General features: G+C 34.8%; 1 protein-coding gene across 2 annotated transcripts in view; it reads left to right on the top strand.

The window, feature by feature from the left end:
• Window positions 1-19,554, top strand: part of LOC126964674 (prion-like-(Q/N-rich) domain-bearing protein 25) — a 46,128-nt gene that overhangs the window by 13,104 nt on the left and 13,470 nt on the right. For both annotated transcript variants that reach the window (XM_050807933.1, XM_050807934.1), the window contains exon 2: window positions 17,063-17,165. In XM_050807933.1, coding sequence (XP_050663890.1) covers window positions 17,099-17,165 — 67 coding nt within the window. In that variant the 5' untranslated portion in view covers window positions 17,063-17,098. The remainder of the gene's footprint in view (window positions 1-17,062; window positions 17,166-19,554) is intronic.

The raw sequence follows: 19,554 nt of genomic DNA, 5'->3' as shown, positions 1-19,554 counted from the left end.
AGCGATTAGATTTCCATTATCAGTTGCATTCCGAGTTCCGACGTGACATGGACATTGCATAGACGTGACAAAGAAACCATATCTGTTAGAATTGTTCTTCTGTTTATGAGTGTGTATATGTGAGTTGAAGTGGCAATTAAAAAAAAAGTGTGTGTGTTATACGTACGCACGCAAGAATCTTGTGTGGCGTGTAATAAATACTTCCTCATGCTATTTTTACGTTGAACTACGTTACTTTTTGTATAGAAAAAGAAATATATTGTAATAAATAAGGTATTAATTGAGGCGAAGAGTAAGCAGAAAACATGCAAACAAGGTGTTTTTAGACAAGTTTTTTGGTGAAAATATAGCATTTCGAGCTATGAACACTACTGAATGCTGTTACACATATACTTAAGTCTTATTTGTAGGTTTCTAATGCTTGCTGTTGGTTATAGGTTTCACTCCAGAGCCTTTTTGAACTACCACTTTTCCTTGCAGTTAAACAAGTTTTTTTTGACGCATTTTTTTAGTACAACTCTCAAAAAAGTTATTCTTATAGCTTTACTTTTTTGTGTAGATATATTTATTCAGATTAGTAATGAATAACGAGGATTGTAAGCATATAAACTGTTTTCCACGCAAGAATTTTGAAAATATTGGCTTTGTTACATAGATGGCGGGCCGGAAGCCGTGAACTCATATCGCTCAAGGTCGCTGGCATTTAGTGTCGCCTTAAAACAACCAATGAAAATATTAGTATACCCCATAATGTAGTGAAATAACGTGTTATTAAATATCATTACATTATTTTTATACAATTAGTCTCTCTAATTATTATTTTTTACTAAAACTTGTATATAAATTGAAATTGTATATTGAAAGTTATTTAATTCTCGTCAATTGGTCGTGGTTCAGTAGACATATGAGTTACAAGAGGCTTGCTAGCTGAAGTATGATACAAATGGTATAGTTGACCAGCTAACTTCAGTGTGTCAAATTTGCGTGACGATGTGCGCGCGCATCGTTAAAATTCACACTGATAATTTTTCCCTATCGCGCCAAAACAATTTAACTTCAAAAATAGACGTATTCTTGTTTGTGATTAAGTACTTAGATGATTAGTAACTATATGACTAATATTAGCAAATTAAGTCGTTTAGTTGCAATATAATTGTGTAAAGAATTAAGTAATTTTTCTGTATCTAGTTTCTGAACATCAAATAACATTAATGTTGTTTTTCTGTGAACTTTATTTTAAAACATTGTGTTATCTTTAAGTAATTTCTTTAATTAAATCAATGGAATTATATATCCTGTAGATGGCGCCACAGTTCAATAGTTGAACAAACATCCTTAAAATTATTAAAATTGCGTCATCTGGACGTATGACTAACGGCCGTTCCCAATATTCAGTCTATCTCCGGTTGTGGCCTACTTTAGACAAAAATCGTAACTATCGTTGACTATCTGTCCCAATAATCTTATCGACGTTAACTCACCTTATCCATACACGCTGCCTGGCAATGGGAGGACGTTTAGCTTACCAGCGATAGAAGTTTGTATGGAAATTGCAATCGCGTCCCAATGTAAGGCGATAAGAATGACTTATCGGGTATATTGGCTTCAGATTGTTAACAGCTAATTACTGACAGTAGAAGGTTGTAATTTATCACTATCTGTAGACAGTATATTGGGAATGGCCGTAAGTGGTCTACGCGCTGGGGCGTACTGCGACTGGCGCGGTTTCGAATCCCGAATTGTTCATATTTTTGTTCATAAATTTGGTGATTTGAAGCATACTTATTGAAAATTTAAGTGTAACTCTATACTAACTTATCTATGTGAAGTGTATATAAAGAAATAAATTCGGTGTATTATTATTATAACATTTCTGTCAATGCTGAGTGTAATATTTTCGAAGCGTTGTTGATACGTGAACTCATGTGAGAACAGAAGTGAAAGTGAAACTATAACGGATACCCATTGTCCCAGAATACAATTGTAAGTATTTATTGTAATACATACTGAAAATACGGCAGTGAAGTAACAATGCAATGTAAAAACGTATCCTCATTCGGACCAAATAGTACAAAGAGTTAATATAGTAATTTAAAATTCAGTGAATAGATTAGCCAGTGGGAGCCTCTCCTTTGCACAGGATGCGGGCTAGATTATGGGTACCACAACAGCGCCTATTTCTGCCGTAAAGCAGTAATGTGTAAGCATTATTGTGTTTTGGTCTGCAAAAAGACGTGGGCGGTGGTGATCATTGAACAAACACTTATTTGTCCTCATGGTCCTCAAAAAAGGGATAAGATTAGTCTTATTAGAGACTTAACATCTTATGTGTCGAATGACCGGCGCAGTTGCGGTGCCTCTCAGTTTTGGGATTATAAAAAACAAGCTGATGCCCGCGTCATCCGCGAAGATAAAGAGTTTTTCAAAAAAATAAGCAAGTTTGGTATTGAAGATTATCTTCTCTCCTACTCCAGTTCCGGTTCCAGTTTTCGCTCCCGTTCCCAACATATTATATGAATCTTATTTGGAGGAATATTTCTATGGCCAACTAAACCTCCTATTGGAATAGTTATTGCTCATCGACGTGAATTTAAATTTAACACAAATCCCGCGGAACGATGGTTTTTTACGGGATAAAATGTATTGCCTATGTCCTTTCCCAAGCTCTAGTCTATCGCTGTACCAGATTTTAGCAAAATCGGTTCAGTAGCTCAGGCGTAAAAGCGTAACAAACAAACTTACATTCTCATTTATAATCCTGGAAATCCTGATGATGCAACACAGGAAATACTGCGCAGAGATCGCACATGGTGTCTCCTCAAAGAAGCGAAAGTTGATCGTAGAGCGTGCACAGCAGCTTAGTATCAGACTCACTAATGCAGCCGCAAGACTTCGTACCCAAGAGAACGAATAATATAAGTAGGGATTCTGAGCACTACATTGTAATTATAATCTCGTACCAACGAGTTGCTCGTATCTTGACTTTTGTAATAAAATAAATCGTAAGACCTCAAGACTCGAGACAAAAATTATATAACCAAAAACAAACCAGAAAATCAGGTTCAAATATTTAAGTTACAATTATTGTCAGCAATGTTTTTGCAATTGCATTATATTTGCGCACGAAACATATTTGGTAATGATTAAGAAAAACTTGTTTACTTATGTGCAACGTTAATTAAAAGATTTTCAAGAAGCATGTGATTATAAATTGCATTCTCAGTTGATCAGAAGTAAAAGCAAGCATAAATTTAATAATTTTTAACCGACTTCAAAAAGGAGGAGGTTATCAATCCGATCGTTTTTTTTGTATGTACACCGATTACTCTGAGATTTATGATCCGATTTACCTAATTCTTGCGAAATAGATGCCATTGGTCACATAAAAATTTTACATGGTTTGGCCCAGTAGTTTTCACTTTATGAACATTTTTATGAAAATTTTTGTCTAGTAGGGATAGATTTGTACACATCTTTATACTTAGGTATATACTTACACAGAAATAGATATAAACCACAGAACACAAACATATTTTTATGTGTTCTGTGTTTTAAACACGCTCATAGACAAAAATATACCTACAGTCATGAAGACTGAGAAATATAGAGGTTGATACAGTATCTTAAAATATACTCAATTATATATTGATATATTTGTAAGACCTATTTTCCCTCTCTCTACCTTGTATCCCACCTAACGGAGTTGGAAACGGCCAAAAAACAGCGTCGAAGTATTATATCTACCAGTGGGAGGCTCTTTTTCACAAGATGGCGGCTAGATAATGGGTACCACAACGGCGCCTTTTACTGCCTTGAATCAGTGATGTGTAGACATTATTGTGTTTCGGTGTGAAGGGCGCCGTATATAGTGAAATTACTGGGCAAATGAGACTTAACATCTTATGTCTCAAGATAACGAGCGCAGTAATTGTAGTGCCGCTCCGAATTTTTTTTCAAGAATCCTGATCGACATTGCATTGTAATGGGCAGGCCGTATCAATTACCATCAGCTGAACGTCATGCTCGTCTCGTCTCTTATTTCATAAAAAAAAGTGCAAGAGTGGTTTAAGCGTAACCGGCAAACTGTTGATATTATTGATTTATTGGGGAATCTAAATTTCGTGAACCATGGTTTTAATGGGATTACTTGTAGATTTCAAATTTAATGAGTTAATTTCCAACCTATAAATAGTTTAACATTATAACATATAATATCGCACCACATTCTTTAAATGACCTAACCATTGTTTGTTTCAACAACTTGACAATAACTAGTAAGTGTGACTCATACGACCTTGTAAGGCTAAACAATATCAGGCTATAAAATGACCATCATTTGAATTTTAATACTTGCGCATATGCATAATAATGTCTCAATAGCTGATTAATTTTCTTCTTTTTCACAAGTTTGATATTGTTGTCAAAATATTAACTACATAAATAATTTAAAATTCTTTGTTTATGTATAAAATCGATGCAGTGAATTGCATTAAAAATTAGTGGCCTGGAGTATGATATGAATAAGTGTTTGGCTGGTCTTCCAAAATTTGTGAGTCAATTAAAAAAAACATCAAATTAAAAAACTAACTCTTGTTCTTCTCTAGTCGTTCCCTCATGACTGAGGATCGTGGTCCACACGAGGAGTGAACTATTTGTTTCCATCGACTTCTTTCCATCGCGGCCCTGACAGTGGAACTAAACCTCGGGGACCGAAGTCTTTTATTTGGTCGGTCGATCTGGTAGGAGATCGGCCTCAGACTCGCTTGCCATTTGTGTTCCCAACTACGATTAATTTCTACAGGCTCTCATTACCAATTCGCATTATGTCGCCAAAATATGAAAGAATTCGGTAGTGACATATCCTGGACAGACGGCTTTTTATCTTGAGCTGTGAGAGGATCGACACACACAAAAAAACTAACTACCTTACGCCAAAAAGATGCAAATCAAATCAAAATGCCAATTTATTCATGAAGTTCAAGGAATTGACACTTATGATATCTTTTCTTTTTAAATTTACCACCACTTCGTAGAAGAGTTACAATAATAAATAAATAAAAATATATAATACCTTAATATGAGCTATACCATGTTCACCAACTGGGTGGGTGGAATTGATCCACATTCTGGTTCTCAAGAAACTTAAAACCTTACTTTAGAAGGACAAAATATTTCATTCCTGAAATTTCCAAGTCGATGGGTAACTTTAAAAAAAGCGGCCAAGTGTGAGTCGGACTCGCCCATGAAGAGTTTCGCAGTAGCAAGTAATATAATATATAAGTTTTGTAGTTCGTTGTAACTTTGATCGATGTTTTAATAATAGTGTATTTTTTTCTATAAACAAAAATTGTGTAATCCGTTATTTATTTTTAGAAGCTTAACAAATTGATCTATTTAATTGTAAAGTTAATTATTTAGATGTTAGCTTATTTGTGATTTTTTATGGTATTAAAATTTTTCATAAAAAAACCCTTTTGATCTTATTTCCTAGATTATCCTAACTTGGTTAGAATGAAGTTGAAAATTAAAAACTATACTACAATTTCGGAATAAACATAGCTTTATTACCTTGCCTTTCACATTTAGTACATTTACACGCAACACAAACTTACATCCAAACATTACGTATTTCTTTTCACTCTGCACTCTCGAAACAGAAAAAGCGTGAAGTTAGAAAGCTCCGAGCTCCACACAGACGTTAAATGTGACTCATAAAATTTGATCAATTAACAACGGATATCAAATCATTTATTGTAACTGCCAGTAGACATTGTCTTATCAGACTATAACTGAGGCTTTTAATTTTATTTGTTTACTGCTTGTTTACTTGCTTTTACCTGCGACTTCATCCGCATTGATTTACTTTGGGATTTTTTTATTTTTTAGGATGCTTTTCAAATTATACAATCTTTGTTGCCTTTAACTCATTTTCGAACACCGAAACTCATGACTGGTTTTTTGTTTCGGGTTCGTACGCGTATATCCAGAATTCGTCACCTGACATGATGTTGTATACAGCATTTGAGGATCCTGCGCGGAATCTTTCGAGAGTTCTGACGCACCCAGTAACGCGAGCCGCTTTTTGCTCTTCATAGAGCAAATACAAAAACAACTTTTTTACACCAAATTGTTCATGCAAGATTATTTGTATTTGACTCATGCCAATGTCTAAAGTCGCCTGAATTTCGCGGTATGTCACATTTGATCTTCCTCAATCAGTTTACGCACAGCATCAACGTCTTCTTTGGTGACTGCAGTTTTTGGACGACCTTGACGGGGATCATCACTGAGCTTGACACGTCCAGGTTGAAAATCAGCAAACCAGCGATAAATTTTGGTTTTGGATGGGGCTTCATAACCAAATGCAGAAATCATCCGGTCAACTCACTGTTTTTGTGTTAAACCACTTCGAAAGTCATAATATATCATCGCTCTAGAATTTTCTCGAGTCAATTCGATTTTCTCAACGACTAAACAAGTTTGACAAGACCTTGTGCCAAGACCGAGAATATTTTTTTAAATAAATAAATGGTATTCGATTTTTAAAACCAAGGAGTTTTCAATTAAAAAGATTTAATATGACAGGAATAGTGTAAAATATTCCATTCCCGATACTTTTAGTGTAGCCAATGTATAAGCAGTAATGTGTTAACTTTATTGTATTTCGGTCTGAAGGGTGCCATAGATAGTGAAATTACTGGGCAAATAAGACAACACTTTGTCTCAAGGACGAGCGCAATTGTAGTGCCGCTAGAATTTTTGGGGTTTTTCAAGATTCTTGAGCGGCACTTCATTGTAATAGGCAGGGTGTATCAATTACCATCAGCTTATCGTCCTGTTCGTATCGTCCCTTATTTTTCAATAAATATAGATCATATTATCACGAGTTCTACTTTTTCCGAACATCTTGTAGATTCAGTAATTTAAAAGAAAAATTTATAGTGACGTTTCAAAAGCGCTTAGTTTAAGCCTAATTTAATAAAGTTTATTTGACTTTGACTTATATAACAGCATTTGACTTATATAACATTTTGCACCGTAGCTAGTGAAATTACCGGGCAAATGAGACTTAACATCTTATGTCTCAAGGTGACCAGCGCAATTGTAGTGCCGCTCAGAATTTTTGAGTTTTTCAAGAATCCTTAGTGGCACTGCATTGTAATGAGCAGGGCGTATCAATTACCATCAGCTGAACGTCATGCTCGTCTTGTCCCTTATTATCATAAAAAAATGGGCAATCTGCACTCGGCTTAACTCGCGAAATAAGCGCGGAAAATAGCACGTGAATATATTTACAATTTTTTTAGGGAAATTGAGGACGTTAAGAAATCACCGTCGCCCACATTCTCTTGCAACACCAGAGTAATCACAGGAGCGTTGCCGGCCTTTAAGGAAGGTGTACGCGCTCCTTTTGAAGGTACCCATATAGTTTCGTCCCGGAAACACTGCACAAGGAAGTTCATTCCACAGCTTTGTAGTACGTGGAAGAAAGCTCCTTGAAAACCGCACTGTGGAGGACTGCCACACATCCGCCGCATCACATGTGGATGATATCGTAATAAAATTTGTTCATCTTAATTACATAATAGACGACCTGTATAGCCGAGTGGTTAGCGATCCTACCTACTAAGCTAGAGGTCCCGGGTTCGAATCCCGGTAGGTGCAAGCATTGATATGTCGAATATGGATGTTTGTTTCCGAGTCATGGATGTTTAAATGTATTTATGTATGTTTATATGAGTTTATGTATGTTTAAGTAAGTATATTGTAATAAATATATAATTTTCTTATAACCCATAACACAGGCTATATATGCTTAACTTGGGGCAAGATTTGTGTAAAAAGTGTGTCAATATTATTATTATTATAATTAAATCATTTCCTATAACTCTAACCATAGACTTAATATATAGAAGTGCAAAGACAACCTGCTAGCCCGATCATCTGTTACCAGTTTTGATTTATCAATGTGTGCCTGTGATACGGACGTACAAGAAGCTGGCAACTCATACAAAGAGATAAAATTTTATTTCCTAGTTCCTATACATATATACATTGATGATTTAAATTTGTTATTTTCAAAGTGATATATCTCACCTCTGGGATTAATTGAACTAAAATTGTTCTTGGATCAGTAGAAGAGCGCTCGGATGGAACCCGAGAGGTCGTGGGCCGCAGTCCCACATCGTTCATAAATTATGTTATGTATTTTTGGATATTTTGGAATGGTTAGGGAATAATTTCGCACGAATTCCTTTATTTATCACTATAAAACTAGCATTTATGTGGCTAAGCAAAATATAAGACAATTTATAAAACATAAAAAATTTAACAATTCAGAACTATTACAACTTTTTTACATTATTAAATAAATGAGAAAAATCAACTTTCATCCTTATTTTCAACGACTGTCTTACGAATTTCCGATCAGACACGCGTCCTGACGCGAGTTTAACATTTTATACCCATGCCACGAAAAATGTTCAAGGAAAATAAAACACATCCACAATTCGTAATCCTTAGGCTTATGAACTTTCATAAAGACTATATAATTGCGAAACAAGGTTGTTAAAACCATAAAAGAGCATTAAGCAAATATTGTTTTATGTTCAAATTGTCCGATAAAGTTTTACGAGTCAGTAGAACTGTTATTAAAATCTCTAAATTGTGAGTCTTACGAAAAATTGCCTTTTTATGAACAACCATTATTCTTATATCTTTTACCATTATTCTTGGACTCTCTGAGCACAAATTTAAGAAATATACTGAAGATTCTTTGACAGATAAGGCCTACTATAGTATAGTTACATTATATAGAAGATAATGATGCACGGTTCTTGTCTGGTTATGTGCAGGCCACCTTAAATTGTATAATATTATATTACGTTCATTACCGAGTTTATTGCCGTTTCATCTCAGTATGTGATGGTACCTCCCGAATCGATGGGAATAATATGTAATAATGTACAAGAAACTGAAAGAATATAATATCTGTCGATTGTCAAATTAGAAACTAAAAAAAAAGTTACATACTGAACGAAACATGACTCCCGTCGAAAAATTATATCAAATCGCGGGTCGAAAGTAACGGTGAAATATAAGTTTGAAATTCGATCAGCCGATTTCTATAATTGAATTCTGTGCTCGTTACATAATATTGCGTATGCATGTAAGCAAAGTCCCATAGAGCACGTCCTCTTTACGGTCTCTAGACACAGACAAAAGCGGATTGTTTTAAATACACCACACACATATCATAGTTCATTAGGGTTGGCAGGTGACACTTAAAAAGTCAAATATTTTTTGTTCCAGTGCTAATTATACATTTAACCTTTATCAACACGTGTCGACCACAACGTCTGAATGCACTTTTTCTTTTAGCCTAGTGTTCAAGTTTTTCCATACAGGTATAGCTTATGGCAAGCCTGTTATGATAGTTGTTTACTGTTAAGAGTTTTATATTAAATGTTGATAATGTCATCTGGTCTTTTAATGTACTCTGCGATATTTGTTTTTACTTTATCAAGTTTATTTCAATTCTTCAAAGTTGTTTCTTTGCAAGAAACATTTACAGATAAAGTTGTTTTAAATTTAACACTAGGCACATATCTCGTCTTGAAAGACATGCAAATATTCTAGTGGTTACGTTTTATAAATAATATAAACTTACAAACGTTAGCCACACCTAAAAACCCTACAATATACAATTACAATGTTATTTTTTGAAGTGAAAACGTCTTTAGCTTCGTTGCGATTTGAAAGTCGATGAAACGAAAAAGCGAGACAGTAAAAAGAGACAGACATATCATAAGATTTAACGTGGGAGAAAATGAGATAGAAAACATTAAACAATGTTTTGGTTCCAGGCGATCATAGTTGAAGAAAATATTGTCTTATGTATGGCCCGAGTATACCTTAATATATTCTGACGTCATACGCATGACAAGGAGAATATAAAAATGGTAACGGTGATAGTAATGTCTTTCATAGCGGTTGAAATCATTCTTGCCAGCAGAAATTCATATACAGCTTAAAGGTTTAATGTAAATTTTGCTTCGGATACAGCGATTCCGATGATTGATTTTTTGGACGCCAAATTTAATTTGAAAATATGCAGCAGTCACTGGAACTGTATCAACAACAAGATCAAGAAGAGTAATTGACGCAGTAGTAGCCAAAATATTTGAAGGCACATTATGTTTTTTCTTATTTAATTAAAAAAAAATTTTAAAAGATTACTAAAATTAAAATTATAAGAATAAGATTGGTGCTTTCTTCTAAAATATGTATACGGTAAAAGCTAAGTCTTTTCACATAAAGGTAATATTAAACTACTGAATTCAGTTTAAATAAATAAATGATATGACATATATCTATTTAATAATAATAATAATAATCTTTATTTGCATTTGAATAAGGTCAGTTTTACAATCGGTCTTATTTTATTAAGATTACGTTTCTCTTATGGCATAGTATGTGATAAAACAGGTAGTTTGAATATTATTATGGGGTGTTGTGTACTTACTAGGCAAAAATTTCGATGTTTTTATTGATTTTGCAAAGTTAGAATGAAATCGCTTAGCATTTTGGATTATTGGACAAATTTTTGGAATTATTTGCTTTAGTAAAGTGCTTAGCATTGGTAGAAAGTAAGCAAGTAAAATATGAACGACGAGATTGTATATATATACAATGCAGATATCCGCAGTTAGTTTCTCTGACTGTTGAAGATCCGTATCAGCGTCAGATCCGTATCATAATTTTGACACACTTTTACACAAATTATCTTGCCCCAAACTAGGCATAGCCTGTACTATGGGTACAAGACAAAGATATATTTATATACAATATACATACTTCAACATGCATAAATATATATAAACATCCATGACTCGGAAACAAACATCCATATTCTTCATATAAATGATTGCACCTACCAGGATTCGAACCCGGGACTTCTGGCTTAGTAGTCAGGGTCACTAACCATTCGGCTTTATCGGTCGACATATTATTAATGCGAATAACGACACATCTAAAAATTCTGTAATATTTATGTGTGTCAGCCCTATTGCAGCTCAATGTTACGCGGTGTAGCGCTGATACAAGACAAGTGCACAGTACATAATTGCTAATGTCATTGTTTTTTTTTTTTAATTTATATTTCTAACAACCTAAATGTGGGCCTTAATAGGAGCACTTCTGGCATTCTGGCAAGTCATACCAGTTATGTTTTACCAGTGGGAGGCTCCTTGCACAGGTTGCCGGCTGGATTATGGGTACCACAACGGCACCTATTTCTGCCGTGAAGCAGTAATGTGTAAGCATTATTGTGTTTCGGTCTGAAGGACGCTGTTGCTAGTGAAATTACTAGGCAAATGAGACTTAACATCGTATATCTCAAGGTGATGAGCGCAAGTGTGGCCGATCAGAGATTTTTCAATAGTCCTGAGCGGCACAGCACGTCGCTTATCGACGTGAATTTCAGTTTTTCACAAATCCCGCGGGAATCATGGATTCAGGATAAAATGTCATGTATTCCCCAACTCGAGTCTATAGCTGTATTCGTCAAAATCGGTTCAGAAGTCAATACGCAACAAACAAACTTACATTAACATTAATTATAATATTAGAAGGGATTAACTGCGTGCAGCGTAGCGAATGTTACTTGTTAGTTGTCCTAATAAATAAATGAAATTTTGTAAAACTTGTGACACGTGTTAAGTACAGATAGCGCGCGAGTTGAATGCAGGGTTCTGGACTGGGATAGTGTTGTGACCTAATTATAATTGATGACGATAATCATGAATGTGTCGATAAATTTAAACTAAATAAAAATAAAAATAAAAAATTAAATTTTATTTTTATTTTATTTCATTAATTTATTATTAATTATATATAATAATAATAATAAATTCTTTATTTCCATACAAAACAATATAAATATAAAATGAATAATTAGGCTACACGATGAAACAATAGGTAAAAGGAAAAGGCTCAGCTTCAGTTGACATGGAATCATGAATTTATGTTTCCATGCAGCGCTGTTTTTCAGCCATCCCCTCCTCCCTAAGGTAAATTTACAGTGTCAGTCTCTAATACAATGTTTATGTTTAACATTTTACACTAGGTAAAAATGATGAAACATCTGCCTTTTTTTAATACACATGTTTTAAACATTTTTAGCCATTTCTCTGCTTGGCGATGAATAAAAACTCGTTTATTTTGAAACGGAACCTGATGGACTTTGGATCAGTCATTATTAAAATCAAAAATAGAACACGGAATAGTAACTTTAGTATTAACACGGTAAGCGACGACTACGGCACAGCATTACACTGCAGGAGCACGAGGTGAGTCGTCCGACAGCGGGGGGTGGGGGGATGCTCTTTCCCCAGGCCCCGACTGCAATTCAACTCTTGCGATATCTTTAAATGCTTACGCATAATGCACGCGACCAGAAATCGCGCCAATCGAATAAATGACACTCAACTCTTGAGAGTCAGAGAACCATTGACCTGTATAAACCACCACTGGAAAGGCTGTTCCTTATGTTTGACACCAATTTTTTGTGCCTATTTGAAGAGCCACTCGCGAGCGTCCAGGGCAAACAAATGGCTGCGAAGGAATGTATAATAACTTTGAAGTATTTTTGCATTTCAAATTAATTTCGTTCGTTTTCCGTGTTATTTAAACTTAACGTAATAAAGTACACATTTTTTTTGTAAATAGTTTCCCACCATCTATCGATATTTGCCGAGGTTGTCATCACTAGTGTTAGTACCGCAGACTCTCGCTACATGGCCAACAGCGCCAAAGTGGCGAATAACAAACAGGCAGAAAAACACTTTGACAGCCGCCAGTCCAGTGGTATATAGTAGAGGTCAGTGTTCGGAAGGGTAAAAATCAGCTCCATCTAGTGGCAAAAGCAGTAAAGTGTGAAAACAAAAGGAGCGCTGCGGTCGTGACTTGGTGAGAACTCGTGACCAACTCGACGGGGTAGGACGAACTAGCTATTAACATTCATAATATACTATATCTTATTGTAATATGCCATAACTAAATGCCGCTACTTAATTCATTTAACTTTATAGAAAATATTTTTTGTGCTATTATGGTAAAACATTTACACCTACCTAAAAACGTTTGGAAATAATAATGATAGAGATAACAAGGCAAATATGAGGCCTAAAAACATACGAAAGCATGACAATTACTACGTATCTGTGGGTATGTATATCGATAGGCGTTTACAAACGAGGGTATTTGTACCTACAGGGCATGAGTCAGTATTTCTCAGGTGCATTCCTACCTAATGTATGCTTAGTCTTGCAATTAATATGTTATAACTACTTTTCATTTTTATGGACATTGGTTATTTCTGCAGCGTGGTTAGCTACCCAAATAGAAACTTGCGCAATCCCTGGCTATTCCAAGCTGTTTTGGCCAGGTTCCTGCTGACCAATTACAGCGCGCCAAATCATGGGACGGGGGTGTAAAAAAGCGGTTAGCGGTCATTTAATTCAGTCTGATAGCAAAAAGGCAGGTTTTTACCAGTTTCCTAGATTTTCCCCCACAAACCAGATGTATTAGTTATAAGCATAATAAAGGAATTGGAGGAAAAATCCTGAACACGTTAGTTAAGTCAATTCAGGCTCGTGCCAGAATTTGGCGAGTCAACATCTCCTGAGGATACCGCGTGTAGAGGCAAAAACGTGTCGAATTGATTGAGACGAATTTTAGCGGAATTTACAGACAAGAAGGCTCACAACATTTGAATAGTGAATTTAATTTTCTGGACACTTAAGCTGCATCATTTCAAAAAAAACAATCCTAGTAATTTTTAAACAAACAAAAACTACAAAATTCACCAAATAACCGCGCTCTCATCTAGGTGAGACAACGGAATTGCATCTTTGTTTTGCCATATGAATGAATCCTCTTAAAAGTGTTTAGTTTTCTCTTTCAATCACGGCTATAAATACTATGTATTTTTATAAAATTTGTATTCGAATCAGCCGTTAATTTTAAAATTTGAAGGAGGAAATTTTGCACTTGACTGAATTTTTATTACGTTGCCATACAATTTTCTAGTACAGTAAAGCTATCAATTTAAATGTGAAAGGTTCTATGATCTGGCACGCAACACTGCATCTCGTGTGAAACCTCTTCCAACCATTAGAGCAAAACATTACCCAAATTGTAGGCTGTATCGATAGAACCTCGCTATTATCACAGCACTATTTATTTTACGTTACTATTATTGTATAGTACTTAAAGTACAATATATCTTTATTAGTTTTTGTATAGTTATTAGTTACTAACTATACTATTAATATCTATATATATAAAAATGAATTGCTGTTCGTTAGTCTCGCTAAAACTGGAGAACGGCTGGACCGATTTGGCTATTTTGGTCTTGAGTTATTTGTGGAAGTCCAGAGAAGGTTTTAGAGGTGAATAAATATGAAAATGCTCGGAATTAAATAAAAACAACAATTTTGTTTTTCCTTTGATGTGTCCCCCGTCGTTCAGAAATCAAATTGAAAGAATAGTTTAAAATGAATAACTAATTAGAATCCTTATATCTTTCTAACTTTCTCAGGTGGTAAAAACAAACTGTAATATTAATTATATTTTTTTTTTATTACTTTATATGGCAATACAACGTTTGCTCGGTCAGCTAATAGACTAATAAAATAAGAAGGTAAAAGGAGACGGATACCCTTTCATACATTATTGGGCCAAGATGTAAAAGGATGAAATTAGTGTCAATAAATAGCTTATAAATTAAAAAAGCATCACTGAGAATTTGAGGATTTTTGGTAATCTGAAAACTGAGTTATAGGAGGTTTTGTAAAATTAAGGTTATGCAATATATGGGCAACAATATATATTAAAACAGCTGATTTTTTAAATGCGATTGTTTTTTGTCGTACGATAATGATCGTACGTAAGTTTAGCAAAATCAGATACTATAATATCATTGAAATCAGAAGTGAAATAGAAAGAAGAAAAATATCAACAACGGGAAACACTCAAATGACAAATCCCGTTGGTACGCACAAACGATACTACGAAACGAGTGATTGACAATTGACGTTCTAGACAATTGTGTGGCTGTCACTGTCTGGCTGTCAGCACAGATTAAAAATACAGAACGAGATTCAGAATCGACTTTTTCTTCGATCGATTTCTTTATAATATTAAGTTGATAGTTAACTTTTTTTAACTAAAGACATTATGTTATGTTAATTATAATGTATTTTTGTTAGGTACTTTCATTGAATCAATCATCTGGTGCAAGTAGTTTTGGGTTGAATTGTATTAACTCATTCACATTAATTGATTATAGTAATCGATATCCCATTTTAATCGTGAATTTTAAGATAATGAAAACTTAGTTTTAAGATTTCTCGTTTTCTAGATTGTGAATTACGGTAATTTTCTATATTTTGAAATAGAAAAATATGACAATTTTTTTAAACCATATCTCAACTTATTACATTTTGGCCCAGAAATCCCCGTCTCCTTTGTGAGGTTATGGGGAATAATCTCTGGATCTACAGAACTGCTAATTATGACAGAAATCACGACCATCATGTTCAGGAAGCATCCTTAGGTACAAAAACAATGAATTCAAGGTCTACAGCTTGAAGCATCCAATCCACGATTAAAATATATTTATACAGTTTATTCTTAATTACTTTTTATGAAATATTTGATATTTAAAAAGCCTTTAATTTTAAACATGATTCATATATTGGATGCAGCACCAAAGCTAGTACGCTAAGTTCATGGGTGATTCTTGATTTATTTTGTCATGGAGATTTTATATATTTCAAAACTGTTTAGCACTGTACTGTTCTGCTTAGAACCCTAGTGATAATGAGTCTTAGTGAATAAGTCTGTTACATAAGTATTCTAAATACGTATAAGTTATTATATATAGACATATATATTTTTTACTATAAGAAGTGACGTCATAAGCAAACACGTTTATGAGTGAAAATAATTATCTAGTTTTTTGTAAAAGTGATTTAAAAGAGCGGCAATGACATTGTTGACACTTATTCTCATTAAAGCTCAACTTTTCGAAGTGGTGGCAAACAGTAATCGTACCAGTGGGAGGCTCCTTTGCACAGGATGCCGGCTAGATTATGGGTACCACAATGGCGTCTATCTACCGTGAAGCAGTAATGTGTAAGCATTACTGTGTTTCTGAAATTACTGGGCAAATGAGACTTGACATCTAATGTCTTAAGGTGACGTCCGCAATTGCAATCGCAAAATTGCCGCTCAGAATTTTTAGAATTTTCAAGAATCCTGAGCGGCAGTGCATTAAAATGGACAGGGCGTATCAATTATGATCAGCTGAACGTCCTACTTGATTCGTCCCGTATTTTCATAAAAAAATCACTTTTAACTAAATAAAAAAATAAAATCTAACGACCGCCAATGGCCATTGAGATACCGTATTCATTTCTTAAATATAATGAATTTTGGGTGTCTATCCTGGTAAATTTGTTAACTAGCAAATTTACCATGCAGCATGCACTTTCCTCTCGCCGGCACGACCTAGAATTCGAGTTAAACACGTCCACCACTGAAGTAGTTGCTGCTCATAAAGGAGTTCAGGATCTCAGGATCTCAGGATCTCTTGAATGAGTGACCTGCTGAATGTAAAACTCTCATCATATCAACCGAAAGACGTCCACTGCTGGACAAAGGCCTCTCCCACAGATGTCCACGATGATCGATCCTTCTGCGGAACTGATTTCATTCGTCTCAAAAAAAACAACATTACTATCAATTCACGATAGGCGGAGAAATCAAGTATAAACACACAACAAAAAGAAAACAGAAATTGATAACCTACTACTCCTTTTCCAAGTCAGTTCAATGGTACCAAAGTCAGAAAGCCAGTGAGGTGTTGCCATCTCAGTTCCTCTCGTCTCGTGACTGAAGTATTTTTCCAAGTTAATTAATCATTGATAAAACAATCTTATCTCGTGTACACCGCGCTGTAGAGCCTTCAAATTAATTAAACTATTCTTTGGCACAGACGTGAGGCGTGCATGATCTTGGCGCAATCTTCACCATGGAACTGTGGGGTTGGTTGCTGTTAGGCCTTCTGGGAGTCACCGCTGCACAGGGACCGGAAAAACGTAAGTTATTTTTGTATCCCATCAACCATGCATGCCCTGTGTTCCCAAGGGTGTCGTAAGAGGCGACTATGGGCATTTACCAGTGAGAGGCTAGAGTGCAAAGGCACACGATGCCAACTTGATTATGGGTACCATAACGTTGCTTTTTTCTGCTGTGTAGCAGTAATGTGTAAACATCATTGTTTATCAGTCTGAAGTGTGCCGTAGCTAGTGAAATTACTGGGCAAAAGAGATAACTTAATATCATATGTCTCAAGGTGACGAGCGCAATTGTAGTGTATATCAGAATTTTTGGGTTTTTCAATAATCCTGAGCCGTGAGCGGCACTGCATTGTAATGGGCAGGGCGTATCAAACACCATCAGTTGAACGTTCTGCTCGTCTCGTCCCCTATTGTCATAAAAAGACCAGCCTGAAGTTCATTTGATCGAATACCCTCCCAAATCTGTAGGCACGGCTTGTTACACTTTTAGGAATGTTATGATTTCCATAAGTAGGGGGAACAGCTATCTGTTGTGTTATTGAGGCTTTTATATAAGCGTACACATTGCTACAAAGAATTGGAAATATTGAAAGATTCACTTTGACATTGGAAAGATACACACAACACACACACATACACACACACGTTTGGTGGTGCCTTGTCTATGTATAAAACTTATCCGTTACAAACTTATTTTACCAAAAAACTTGAATATCATTTCAAATGCGCAGACGGCGAACCAGCGATCCGTTACGCCATTTTGTATTCGCGCACCTTCTTATATTGTAGATATCAAAATATTTTGCGATATTTCATTCTAATAGTATAACTGTTACGCATAAATTATATTAATTGGATAAACACATTTTTATAATAAGATATTCTACATTTTTGCATCGACCATTGTGCAGGTCTGTATTTTAGTAAAATTCGTAAATTGGTTACCCTGTCGCTGTCTATCATGACATAAGTACAATGCCCGAAGAATGTACAACTAATATTCAAAATTCACGTTGCAATGATGGCCATCACCTTGGCGTACCTATCAGTGTCTGCCATCACCTTCGGAAAGGAACGCCCAAAAGGAAGATCGCAAATGCATTGGAAAGATGACATACAACAGTTTATTGGGCGAACTGGATGTATATAACCTCATATGGCGTTAGCTTCAGGAGACTTACACCAATATGGAAGGTAAATGCTACATAGAAGATAAATAAAAAGAGTATTGATTTCGAATATATGATTACGCTCTATAGGACGCTTGTACTATTGTGCTATACGTCGATAAACAATTTTTGATCAAAAGTGCTAGAGAAATGCTACACGGAAGATGGAGAAAACAATATCTGTTACAAATATTTGTGATTACGGTATAATAAAGGAAGCAAGGAACCATTTTGCTAGAAAAGGCTTTAAAGAAGAAGAAAATAATATATATTTAAAATAAATATATTATTTAAGAATATTATATTATATTTGTAAATTGCTCCTTAATAGTTAATTAATCCTTACGAGATACAATAAATGATAACAAATATTAGCTTTCTGTCAGTAAAGTCTCGTCAAATTGATTCAGCCCTTTCGGAGGAACAAACATTCAAACATTGATATAGTCATATCGAGTAAACATACATATGTATAGTAAAAAAGCTGTTATAGATCTTTCTAATGCATAGAATATTTTATAATTGGTTGAAGATCACTTCCTACTTTTCTACAACAAAAATGTGGGCTATCTTCGAGTAGTGAGATCCAAAATGTATTAAGGCGAAGAATAAGCAGAAAACATGCAAACAAGGTGTTTTTAGACAAGTTTTTTGGTGAAAATATAGCATTTCGAGCTATGAACACTACTTAATGCTGTTACACATATACTTAAGTCTTATTTGTAGGTTTCTAATGCTTGCTGTTGGTTATAGTTTTCACCCCAGAGCCTTTTTAAACTACCACTTTTCCTTGCAGTTAAACAAGTTTTTTGGCATGGCATGACGCATTTTTTTAGTACAACTCTCAGAAAAGTTATTCTTATAGCTTTACTTTTTTGTTTAGGTATATTTATTCAGATTAGTAATGAGTAACGAGGATTGTAAGCATATAAACTGTTTTCCACGCAAGAATTTTGAAAATATTGGTTTTGTTACATAGATGGCGGGCCGGACGCCGTGAACTCATATCGCTCAAGGTCGCTGGCATTTAGTGTCGCCTTAAGTATTAAAATTGAGTGATTCTAGTATTTTAATTATAATTTAAGATGTTAAAATTTATATTTTGGTGATTAATGATTAAAATAGTTACTATGTCTTTTCTTGTCTTTGTATTCAATGTAGAAATCGTACGTTTATAATCATCAACTTTATCTCAAATGTCATTTGCGTGACTTTACATTGAGCTCTCTACAAATATG

The sequence above is a fragment of the Leptidea sinapis genome, chromosome 5 (genome assembly GCF_905404315.1).
Source record: "Leptidea sinapis chromosome 5, ilLepSina1.1, whole genome shotgun sequence".
In the NCBI taxonomy this organism is placed as follows: domain Eukaryota; kingdom Metazoa; phylum Arthropoda; class Insecta; order Lepidoptera; family Pieridae; genus Leptidea; species Leptidea sinapis.
The sequence above is the reverse complement of the archived record's forward strand: the minus strand, read 5'-3'. Positions and strand labels throughout refer to the sequence as shown.